The sequence below is a fragment of the Musa acuminata genome, chromosome BXJ1-5, assembly GCF_036884655.1.
Source record: "Musa acuminata AAA Group cultivar baxijiao chromosome BXJ1-5, Cavendish_Baxijiao_AAA, whole genome shotgun sequence".
In the NCBI taxonomy this organism is placed as follows: Eukaryota; Viridiplantae; Streptophyta; class Magnoliopsida; order Zingiberales; family Musaceae; genus Musa; species Musa acuminata.
This window is the reverse complement of record NC_088331.1, coordinates 31235744-31248336: the sequence shown is the minus strand read 5'-3', so window position 1 is coordinate 31248336 and position 12593 is coordinate 31235744. Positions and strand designations below refer to the sequence as shown.

Genomic DNA, 12593 nt, shown 5'->3' with positions numbered 1-12593 from the left:
TACGTCCGTCGGAGGCTGAAGTGTGCAACGAGTTCAGCATGTTGCTAGGCCTTGAGGGGTGCAGCGGGGGCTGTATTGACATGAAGTCGCAATCTAGCAAGTGCATTTGCAGGAGGCAGAACAGTGCACAGTTTGTTCAGCAGTTCGGAGTAGTCCAAGGGGATGGTGGTCTCCAAAACGAAGAGAGATGTTGCTCCAACGGGATAGTTATCCAGGAGGGATAAGTCTCGGCTCTCCAGAGGGAGAATCATGTGACATGGACCTCACATGTTGAGGAGGAGTACCTCAACAAACAACAACTCCACGAAGCTCGATGGACTGAGCAAGCGGCGAGGAGTCGTCGCATGATCTCGCTTGAGAGAATGCATTGGTGGATGCATTGTGAGATCAAGTGGGGGAGCGACCTAAAGCAACTTATGAAGGTACACTTGGAGTTGATGTGGAGATCGGACTCAAGGGAGGGTTGACCCGTGGAATGGTGGGCGCGAGGGCCACCATCGACTCAATGCAAAAACGAGGAGTAGAGCAACTTGGGTGTAACTTGGCGAAGTACCCAAGCCGCATGAAGGGAGCCAGCATAGAAGTTGGAACATGGAGCAGAGGCACAGTGCTTTCCTTAGACAGAGGTTAAGGACATGAACTCTTGCAAAGGCGAGAGTAGGATCATGTTGTTCCATGGGTCCTTCTTTCTGACGGAGCAGACTCATCTTGCATGGTGCCAAAGACGAAGGGAGCTTCGCGGCACATGCACCTTAACTCGGAGAAGCATTTGATGGAGGAACTAAGGCGACTCAATTTGCGGAGGCGAAGTTGGGTTCAGAAGGGCCTTAGCACGGGGCAAGAGGACGTAGAGGCGGGTACTCTTGAAGAATATGCCACAGTGTTGCCATTTGAGTTGATATGAAGGAAGCAATGCGCAGCGGAGATTGTGCTGGTAGGGGCAGAGGCCCAGGATCCAGACAATGGTGCACAGATTACAGTGAAGTCGGTGGACTTCGAGAGCTACTAGGCGACGGACTGTCCTAGAGCAGTGCTTCATCTAGGTGTGACCCAAGAGTGGGTGGATGAAGGTCGATTGCCAAAGGAGCGAACAAAATCGAAGGTGGAGGAGACCTTGCGATGTATTGGCAGAGGCCACACATGGAGGGTTCACAATTCGAGTTTATTCCACAAGGATCAGAATGCAATGGAGATGTCACCAGGAGGCGACATGGTGCAGCGGATCGTGGTGGAACAGTTCGTGGCAATGCGACGCACACGACAGAGTCCCGTGAGGGATGAGATCATATGGAGGTATGATCGGGAGCTACTGGGAGCTCCGCTTTGGTGAACAACACGACGGCAGGAAGGGCTATGGATTCAAGGAGTGAAGGCCATGGTACCGCAGAGGCGGGTCTTCCGGGCGTGCACCGAATTTTGCATCGGATGAAAACCTTGGTCATCAGCATATGGGGGCTGGGTTCCACCAAGGGAAAAGTTCGAATGCAAGTACCAATGAGTTCCATGGGAGGGACTTGATCATGCAGAGGTATGATCGAAGCAGCTAGAGAGTTGGACTGCTCCAAAGCTCATATTCGCTTAAGGGAGCCCGACAAGTCAGAGGACAAGGTCGAGTAAGCGAACGTTGCTACCAAGGAAGCTAAGGAGAACAGAATCGGTGCAAACTCTACAACGTGATGGCAGAGGCCATGCATGGGAGTTGCAGTCTGTCTTTCCATCGACCAAACGGACTGCTTGGAGAACACAGAGGTGTTGAAGCAGGGGGTCGAAAGGGGCGAGGAAGCGACGACGAGTCTAGAGGGACTTAGCTACCTAAAATCAAGCATCAGTTAGAATGGAGGTGGACTCAAAGGAGTGCCACGGAGACATCTCTACTGATTGTGAAGAAAAGGGATACAGAGGCGTGGCGACGGATAGTAGGGCCATGGGCATGGCAGCGCCATGGTACCGCAGAGGCGGGACTTCCGTGCAAGTCATTGATCCCTTGCTCTCACGGAGGGAGAGCACTTGGTCGTGAAAGGGGCCGAGGAGGTGGAGCATGCAGAGGCAATCTCCAAGTACCGAGACAAGGCTGAAGGGCAGAGGCCAAGAAACTTCGTAAAACCGGTGTCAACAAGTTTCTCATCAAGATAGCCGTAAGTGAAGGACTTCGGGTCATGCAAGAGTGCACGACCAAGGAACGAAGCAGGCAGTACGCGGTGCTGTACCTTTGCTACTCAGTGAAGTAGGCGGCAGGGTTGATGGAGAAGACTGTACAATCCCAGAGGCGACCTCATCTATCAGAGAATTACTCCAAGTTGGGGTGAAAACTTCCTGCATTCCAGAAGTTCAATGGCATTGAGAAGGTGAATCACAGTAGCTAACTCAACGCAAGAAGTGCAAACACTTCAAGTGCTTCAGAAGTGTGAGCAAAGAGCAGGCGAAGGCCAGTAACCAGCTCGCTGCATGAAGTACAACCTCGAGGAGGCGGGCGAAGTCAAGTAACTTTTGCCTTCTCAACTCTTAAGAGAATGGGCGAAACTGAGTACCCCAATTCTCTTATCTATCCAGCAAAGGAGCGTTGCACAAGTTCAAAGACCCTTCGAAGATAATGGAAGACAATAGTAATCAAATCCTCACCAACGGTGATCAGTGCTACTGAGAGTAGATTGTCCGCCTCATTTCCCAACGAAATGCCAATCGAAAGCGGAAGTGATGCGAACCTACTTGGATGTGACAACTAACTAAAAGAAGAGTCAATGAGCAGATTTTGTGGAGGAAGGACCCAAAGCTTCAGAAGTTTGCGAGGCGATGCTCGTTAAAGCTCCAACAAGCATCCACCCAGTTGAAGCAGCATGTGGAAATTTTGAGAGACTGGCGCAATAAGGATGGTCTTTTCCTTCATTTGGTGGATCCGCAGGAATCAACGAGGATCAATACAACTCAGCCAACCCCACACCAGAGTCAGAGTCATTGGCGAGTTGAAGCAGCATGGCGGATCAAAGGTTCGACTACTCAGAAACAGCAGCGGAGAGCAATTGGGAGCTAGGAGGCGCATTGCAGCTGGAGCAGAAGATTGAAGACTCAGCAAAGGCGAAGAGTTGCAGTGTTCACAAAGGCTTCGACGAGGACGTCGAAGGGATAAGTGGGGGAGAATGTAACGGACAAACTTCTAAACAAGATGTTGGATGTAATGCTTATGTCTGTCCGTTGTCTTTTGGCATGTTCATGCCTTGTACAGCAGGTAGAGGGGCGGCCGAAGGCTAAATAGTCCCATGTTAGTTGGGTTGGTGGCCTCTTTAGGCTTGTAAATAAAGGTTGTGTCATGTGGACACGTGCGAGAGCTTTTCGGTCTGTAATGGACCATTTTACCCTTTGTTGTGCCACTGTTCAGAGCTTGTAAAGTCTGTTTGTAATTTGCATTGTCTATGAAGTGTTTTTCGGACATGTTTGCTTGTGGATCCCGATTGAGGCGTTCTCTTTAACCCGTTCTCTCTTTTGTTGGTCCTAAGGGACAATGGGGGGGCTTCGGGGAGGCTGACCTTTGCGGACGGACGCGCGAGGGTGCCGCACGCCTTAGGCAAAACCAGCTAAGGTCGTGACAGTGTGGCATCGTCGTCTTAGTCATCCCTCAACTCTTATTCAGCAAAAACTGCTTTCCTATTATTCTCTTCCTACGCTTAAATCCAATAACATCATAACTCATTGTGATGCTTGTTTAAGTAATAAAAGTCATATACTTCCCTTTGGAAAATCCTCCGTATCCCACTCTAAACCCCTTGAAGTTATTTATACTGATGTTTGGGGCTTCGATCCAATCACTTCCTTCGATAAATTCAGATTTTATATTATTTTCATATACTATTTCACCAAATACACATGGTTATACCCTCTTCACCATAAATCTGAAGTTTCAACAGTCTTTACCAACTTTCAAAAATTGGTTGAGAACTTCTTTCAGTCTAAAATTAAGACTGTTTACACTGATGGTGATGGCGAATATCAAGCCCTCACATCTTGCCTATCTGCTTGTGGTATACAATACCTCAAGTCACCTCCACACACTCCTCAACTCGTCAGCTCTGCTGAACGTAAATATCGACATATAGTTAAAATTGGTCTCACACTCCTACACCAAGCCTCTATGCCACCAACTTTTTGGACTGTAGCATTTCAAGCTGCCTTCTACCTCACTAATCGTATGCTTACTCCAGTCCTTAAGTACGAGTCGCTATTTGAAAAATTATTTCATAAATCCCTGAACCTTCAAAAACTTAAAGTGTTTGGTTGTCTATGTTATCCATAGTTGCGTCCATATGCCTCACATAAGATAGCATCAAAATCTAAACCTTGCATTTTCATTGGATACTCCCTTGACCATAATGCCTTTCGATGCTATGAACCCTAATCTCGAAAAGTCTTTACATCCCGTCATGTTATTTTTATAGAGACTACATTTCCATTTCACAACCCTGAGTCTCCTACTATGTCACCTACTCAATCATATATACATCACTGGAGTACACCATCAATCCCGTCAACCGAGTCTCCCATAATATCATCCAGTCCTTCTCCTCAGGATTCACACTCTCTCACTCTCCTGGTGTAACAGCTCCTCACCCCCTCCATTGTGCCTCTCCCTTCTTCACTAGGTTCCCCTACGATTGAAGACATTCCCTCGGAATTACAATCGCTACCTTTATCCTTTCCTAGGACCAATGACACTGAAGTCCCTCAGCCTCCACCGCCTATTCCTACAACACACCCTATGGCCCCTAGACATCCAATGACAACACGATCCAAAAGTGGTGTCTTTAAACCACGACAAATCCTTGACCTACATACCATCACAACATCATCGTTAGAGACCACTGAACCTACCATAATTACTCAAGCCCAAAAATCTCCAGGCGTAAAGCCATGTGTGAAGAATATGATGTACTCCTTCATAATTCTACATGGACCCTTGTACCCTCTCATCCCACACAAAACATTATCGGGTGTAAGTGGGTCTTTCGAATTAAGTAAAACCTAGATGGATCTGTAGCCAGATATAAAGCACGTCTAGTGACCAAAGGATTTCATCAACGACCTGGTGTTGACTTCACAGAGTCATTCAGCCCTATTGTTAAACCCACAACAATCCGACTTATTTTAAGTTTGGCCATCTCACAAGGCTGGCATTTACGTCAACTCGACGTTAACAATACTTTTCTATAGGGGACCCTAACTGACGATGTCTTCATGCAGCAGCCTCCTGGCTTCATCCACCCTCAATATCCAAAGCATGTTTGTAAACTATAAAAAGCTATTTATGGACTTCGTCAGGCTCCAAGAGCTTAGTACACCAAACTTAGCTTGTTTTTAGCATCAGTTGGCTTCATCAACTCCAAGTCTGATGCCTCCTTATTTCTCCATCACCAAAGTGGCAATATAATATATCTTCTGGTATATGTGGATGATATTATTATCACAAGCAACAATCCTATAGAAATCAAGGCATTCCTCAAGCATTTAGCAGATCGATTCTCCCTTAAAGATCTAGGACCTTTGATCTATTTTTTGGGAGTGGAAGCAACATACACATCTTCCCGGCTCTTCTTATCACAACGAAACTATATTCAAGATCTATTATCTAAAATGAATATGCAAGATGCAAAGGTAGTTACAACACCTCTGTCTACTAGCGAGTCGCTAAAACCTTGTGATGGAAGCCCTACTACAGACCCAACTCAATACCGTCAAGTTCTTGGCTCCTTACAATATTTATCTCTCACCCGTCCAGATATCTCATTTACGGTCAATAAATTATCCCAGTTCATGCATCGACCATCTACTATGCATTGGTCTGCAGTCAAACGAATCTTGTGGTATCTTCACGGGACTATCAATCATGGACTCTTTTTCCACAAACACTCCCCTCTTAATCTCCATGCCTTTACCGATGCTGATTGAGCAGGGAATTTTGATGACAGAACATCCACGTCGGGGTATATTCTCTTCCTTGGATCTAATCCAATCAGTTGGAATTCTAAGAAGCAAAAGACAATTGCACGTTCTACAACTGAAGTTGAATACCGTGCCATAGCCACCGTTGCTGTAGAACTCAATTGGGTCATGAATCTCCTCAAGGAACTTGGTATCAATATTACCTCTACTCCTACAATATATTATGACAATGTCAAAGCCATCTATCTATGTGCTAATCCAGTATTCCACTCACAGATGAAACACATAGACATCGACTTTCACTTCGTGCGAGAATAAGTTGTCAAACATCAACTACATGTTTTTCACGTACATACGGTTGATCAACTAGCGGACTCTCTCACAAAGCCTCTCACCCGCAACTCGCTTTCATCGCATCGATCCAAGATTAGCGTTCTTAATCCTCCTCTTTTGAGGAAAATTTTCTCTTCTATCATGTATAAATAGAGAGTATTCTATTGTTTCAACTCGATGCATTCTTCTCCTTTATATTTTATTTCTATCAGTAACATGCAATATTGTGGACTGAATTCAATTCAATATCGGTAAATGAAATTGTAAACCCTAAGGATCAATAAACATGTTTTACATTTTATTATGACTTTAATTAAGATTCAAATTTACATATTTTTTTTCTAATTTGTAAAGTCATATATCTTCACCCAACAATAAAAAATCTATTGACAATTCATCTAATTTAAGATATTTAATTATGGAATTGATGTAGCTTGAATAAATCTTGAAAATAGTGCTTCCGGAATTGATAGAATCTCAAAGAAGGTAACTTGATTGAGTTGTGACGAAGGCACCATGGCGGCTTCGATGACCTTCGACTTGGGCACCTCGGGCGTGGACGTCGAGTTGGCAACAGTCTCCTCGATGGACTCAACTTTGACTTCAGTTTCCTATGGGGACCCCAGCAAATTTTGCAGCCTCGCTTGCTCCTCTATCCCCTCAAAAGGCTCCCCCTTTACTCTTGACTCCACCTTCTTGCATAAGAGGGGTGGATTCACTGTGATCATCGACTCCCTCAAATCTGATGAAGATGACTTCTTTGTTGATTAGGCGTTTACTGTTAAGAGCTTCTGGGAGCATGAGGCCGAAGTGATCTTAATGCATTCGGGATATCGCGAACTGATACCTGAAGCACCATGCATTGAAGGAAAGTCGAGTCAAACCTTTCCTGAACCCTCATCGATGCCTTGTACTTAACTACTCAACTGGCCTCGTATTTAGGGCATCGAGAGCCCCTCCACCACCTTTTGTAGTTGAGTCTTCTCTGGATGTGAATCTCTACATCCAACGTCAAAGGAAATCACTAAAACAATGTTGGTCAACCCTTGCCTTGGTTGCCGACTACTTTATGACATCAAGTTTGCTCACCAATTCGGCCAACTTATACGACTGTATCGCTTGAGAACCGAACGTGCTTTTTGATAACGCATGGCCTATGAGCCAAACATGCATTTTGATAACGTACAACTAACGAGTCAAACCTCAACGATGCACAGCCTAAAAGCTAAACATGCATTTTGGCGACTTACAGCTTATGGGCTAAACGTGTACTTTGATGACACAAAACATATGGGTCACATGTGAACTTTGCTGATGCATAGCCTACATATCAAATATGGATTTTAACAATGCATGATTGGAAGATTGACCATCAAACCCACCATTATAGTCAATAACATCATCCAAAATGCTTCATGGCTTTAGGACCATTTTTCTGAGTTTTTGAATAATGTTTATTGAGTTTGTTTAGTCCAATTGTTTATTGAGTCGGTTTTGTTCGGTTAGAATCAAGTAGAGCTTTATTTAATATTTATTTATTATTAGAGTTCAAGTCTTGATGGATTCTGGATGGAACTCTATAAATAGGGATGTAACTGCTTCTTTTCAGTTATCTATGAAAAATATTATTCTGTCTTTTGACAAACCCTAGGAGGCTGATCCCCTCGAAGCGATCAAGGAGGGTCGATCCCCTTGAAGCGATCAAGGTGGTTGATCCCCTTGAAGTGATCATCCCCTTTCTCTTCTTCTTTTTATGATAAGAGTTAGGGTCTTACCATTTGGTATCAGAGCAGCGATCCTCGGCATTCTCGCTATAGTTCGTCATCTCAAAAAAAAAAAAAAAAAGAGAGAGAGAGAGAGAGAAGAGGTCGACAACCGTCCGTCGCACCCCTGCTGCTTCTCTTCTCCACCACCGCCGTCGCTGCAGGGCAACCCATTCTCCATCGTCGCCACTGCTCCCTGGCTAGCGATCCTTGGTTCTCGCTACAGACGTAGTTATCATAAAAAAGAAAAAAAATTGTGAGAGGGCGAAGCTTCCTTCTCAACTAAGAAGGAACATTTGCTTCCCGGCGCCGACCACCCTTGCTTTCCTTCTCCCCCACCGCCGGTGTTGATTCCTGGTCGGCAACCACCGCCGCCGCTGCTCCCCGACCAACGCCCACCGCTGTCGCTATGCCCCGGCCAACAACCTTCTCTCCTCGCTTCCCTATCTCGCTCGAGCAAGAAGGTCGCGGTCGCTGTTTCGCAGCCAACGGATCACCCCATCGTCGCTTTTACCGTCAGCGACGCTGCCCTAATCTGCCATCGTGCTGCCCCCCCTTAGGTCGCAGTCGCAACCACCGGTTGTCGTAGCCCCTCCTTGCAACGGTTGCAGAAACAGAGCTTCCTTTGTTGCCACAGCCCCTCGTCGATCCCAACCAGCGGACCGCCCCATCGTCGCTTCTACCGTCGGCGACGCTGCCTAGTCCGCCATCGTGCTGCCCCCCCGGGCCGCAGCCGCAGCCGCCGGGTGTCACAACCCGTCGCAGCCCCTCCTTGCAGCGGTTGTAGAAACAGAGTTCCTCTGTTGTCACAGCCCCTCGGCGCTACCCCAGTCGCACCATCACCGTAGGTTACCATCACCGAAGCCTCAACCCCGTTGCTCGGCGATCGCCCCTTGGGTCACAGCAGCTACAGCCACATCGACGCAATCGCCTTCCAGCCCCGACGCTCTCACCCCACGCAGCGATAGAAACAGGGCAGCAACTCTTCCTCCACGCAGTGACGGCAACAAGCATCTTTGCCTCTCACCAGTGCCTCCTTCCATAGTGTGAAAGAGACAGAGCAACGCTGCCTTCCATCCGCGTTGTTGTAATCATCGCAGCGGCGAGCCCTTGGTGGTGCTACCACAGCCGCACCACCATCGCTGCCTCCCAGCCCTCAACAGTAGCGATCCCTCCACGCAGCGACCACAGCAAGCATCGTTGCCTCCCACGCAGCGAACGCAGCTACTGCTAGTCATAGGTGCCCAGCAAGCCAATCATGTGAGTGATGACACGTGTGACTTGATACAGAATCTTTTTTTCTTATTATATTTTGGCATATATCACTTTATAACTATTGCATATATGCACATATATATTGTGATGTCCTTGGATTTGTGCAATGGGAATCGGATCGTGATGAGATCACGAAAATGAGATCGATTCACCTTTAAACACATATCCTAAATAATCTCGGTCATAGGTTACTCAAGAGGGACATCGTGATAACTGGACAGATTGGTGTGCTGTATACCCGTCCATATGATGGATGCAGCTGACCTCATAGTTGCTCGTGTAGGAACACTAGGGACACAGTACAGGTGCTCATTGGAGAATGAGTTCACTAATTGATCTGCTTACGGAATACTGGATGGTTGATGATGCCTTATTGTCAAACAATGATTCTGTAATCCTAGTGGTATATCTGGTCCTTAGACTTGAGATACCAAGGATGTCCTGTATGAGTGCTCCACTCTTTGATACCAGACTTATAGGTTTGGCTGTCCCAGATCTAGTACAGCTAGTCATTGGGAGTGGTAGTCGACCTTACGAGGGCTATTGAGTGTCGATAAAGGATCATCCACTCTCGGCGTCATGAGAGGAATATCCCATGTGTTCTTGCTCAGACAAATCCCTAGCCAGGGTCATTCGGGTTGAGAGAAAAAGAGTTCTCCGGGAGAATCCGATTAGAACGATACTCGAGTAGAAATCGTATGGGTTTGATAGCACCATACTTGATATACGGTCTCTGGGATATTAGATAGATGAGGGACTATAGGTACACGACAATTGAGGACAGACAGGTCCAATGGATTGGATTCCCCTGTATCGTCTGGGGACTACGGCGTAGTGGCCTAGTATGTCCGTAGTCGATGAGTCGAGTGAATTATTACAGATAATAATTCACTGAGTTAGAAGAAGTTCTGACAGGTATGACTCATGGCCAGCTCGATATTGGGCCTAGAGGGTCACACACATATGGTAGGCATTACGATGAGTAGAGGTTCGGATATGAGATATCCGATGGAGCCTTTGTTTTATTGGATATCCAATAAGCCCCTGAATTATTGGATCCCATGGACGAGATCCAATAAGAGCCCATGAGAGATTATTGGATAGAGATCCACTAATCTAAAAGGCTTGGGTTATTAGATGTAGATCCAATACCCACTAAGGGAGGATCCATTAGGATTTGACAAGGGACCTCTATAAATAGGAGGGATTCAGAGCCTCATAGGCTAGAGCCTTTGCTTGCCTCTCTTATTCTCCTTCCCCTCTCCACCTCAGAGCAGGCTTTGAGTTTTGAGGAGCGTCGTCGTAGCCCTGTTGTGTGGATCACCGCTAGAGAGGAGGACGTTTGACCTCCTTCACCCTCTCCTAAATATCTGCAAGGAAATAGGGATATACAATCTCCCTAGGTAACACAATCTACTCTATACATAATTTTTCAGTTTCGCGGATTTTGTGCACCAATCTTCGCACGACGACGAACATCTCTTTGGGAATCGGGGATTTTATTTTCTTGTTCTCCCGCTGCGCATCTGATGTCGCCCCCAAGATTTCCCAACAGCTACATCCCCACATCCTCGCAGCAACCCTTCATTCCAATAAATGCTACCACCGATTGCATCACAACAACAGCACCGAGTAGGGTAGTGATTTATGCCCTAGTCTTGACACTAGAAACAGGAGTTGAGATTGCAGATTCGCAGCAACCCTTTATTCCAATAGTGCTACTACCGATTGCATCACAACAACAACACCGAGTAGGGTAGTGATTTATGTCTTGACACCAGAAACAGGAGTTGAGATTATAGATTTGCAGTCTTACAAAATGACTATCGATAACTCAATGAAAAGCACAAATGGAAGCATTGGAAATCAGAATTGAGAACCGGCTGTAAAAAACACTTAATGATTTTAAAAAAAGTCTACTGGAGAGCCTCAGCAAATTTCAACAAGATGGGAGCTCAAGTTCTACGTTGCACAAATATGAAAATACTGGAAAAGGACCCCAAGATTGTAACACAATCTGCTCATACATAAAGGTGGATGGATAGCTCGCCAAAATTTGTCAGACTTCTACAGTATTGGAATATCAGAATATGTTTAAAAGATTGTCAAATCAAGCTAGAGATTGGTCGGAATGATAACTTCTGGATACATTTATTAAAGGGCTTATTCCAGAGATCCGATGTGAAGTTAAGGCTTGTCAACCCCGCACTATGATAGCTACGATCTCATTCGCACATTTACATGAGAAAAAAATCAACAGGGAAAATCATGGAAACAGAAGTGACAACCACCAGATGATCAGTAAGCCACCCACCATATCTATTCCCAACCAAAACCTTGACACCCGAGGACTAACCTAAGAAGAACTCAAGAAAAATTCAGCAAAGGGTTTATACCATGATGAAAAGTAGAGTATGGAGCACTAATGGAAACAAGGGCAACATATGATGATTGAGCCAATTGGAGAGAAACCAAAATCAAAAGAGTTGGACTCCGATCATGAAGGTATAAATTCTAATGAAGACGTTGAACCTACCGTACATAAAATGCATACATTAGCCGACTACTCTAACCCACAAACTATGAAAGTTGCCGGAACTCTAGAGCATCAGCCTATTATAGTTTTGATTGATACTGGTAGCACTAACAATTTTGTGGATAGTGAGACTATTAACCAATTGGCTCACCACATTGAAGACTATGACAGATTCGAAGTAAAGATCGTTGATGGATGGATTTTCACTTGTGATAGCAAAGGTTCAAAGATAAAATTGATTATACAGGGCCAGAAGTTTCATGCAACGGTTACTACACTGAAAGACCGACTTGTTGCTTACACTATCAAAAAGTGGAGACCATATTTACTTGATCAACGGGTTGTGATGCGTTACAGATAATCTATGGCTAAAGTGCTGAAAGAGAAGCTCTCCGAGATTGATGCTGCTCAGCCTTGAGAACAAGGCTGATTTGAAGAGGTAGGAACTATTAGGACCCCTTTTCTTAGCTTTTGAATAATGTTTATTGAGTTTGTTTAGTCTAGTTGTTTATTAAGTCGATTTGGTTCAATTAGAGTCAAGTAGAGGTTTATTTAATATTTATTTATTATTATAGTTCAAGTCCTAATGGACTCTGGGTGGAACTCTATAAATAGGGATGCAATTGCTTCTTTTTAGTTATCTATAAAAAAATATTACTCTGCCTTTTGACAAACCTTAGGAGGTCGATCCCCTCGAAGTGATCAAGGAGGGCTGATCCTCTCGAAGCGATCAAGGAGGCCGATCCCCTCGAAGTGAT

The 12593-nt window shown here is 45.4% G+C and overlaps 1 protein-coding gene across 1 annotated transcript in view; it reads left to right on the top strand.

Moving 5' to 3' along the window:
* Positions 1-6808, top strand: part of LOC103985219 (DNA mismatch repair protein MLH1) — a 35993-nt gene extending 29185 nt beyond the window's left edge. Inside the window, exon 16 of the mRNA XM_065183612.1 lies at positions 6773-6808. Within this exon, the coding sequence (XP_065039684.1) occupies positions 6773-6793 (21 nt within the window). The 3' untranslated portion in view covers positions 6794-6808. The remainder of the gene's footprint in view (positions 1-6772) is intronic.
* Positions 6809-12593: the final 5785 nt, after the last annotated feature.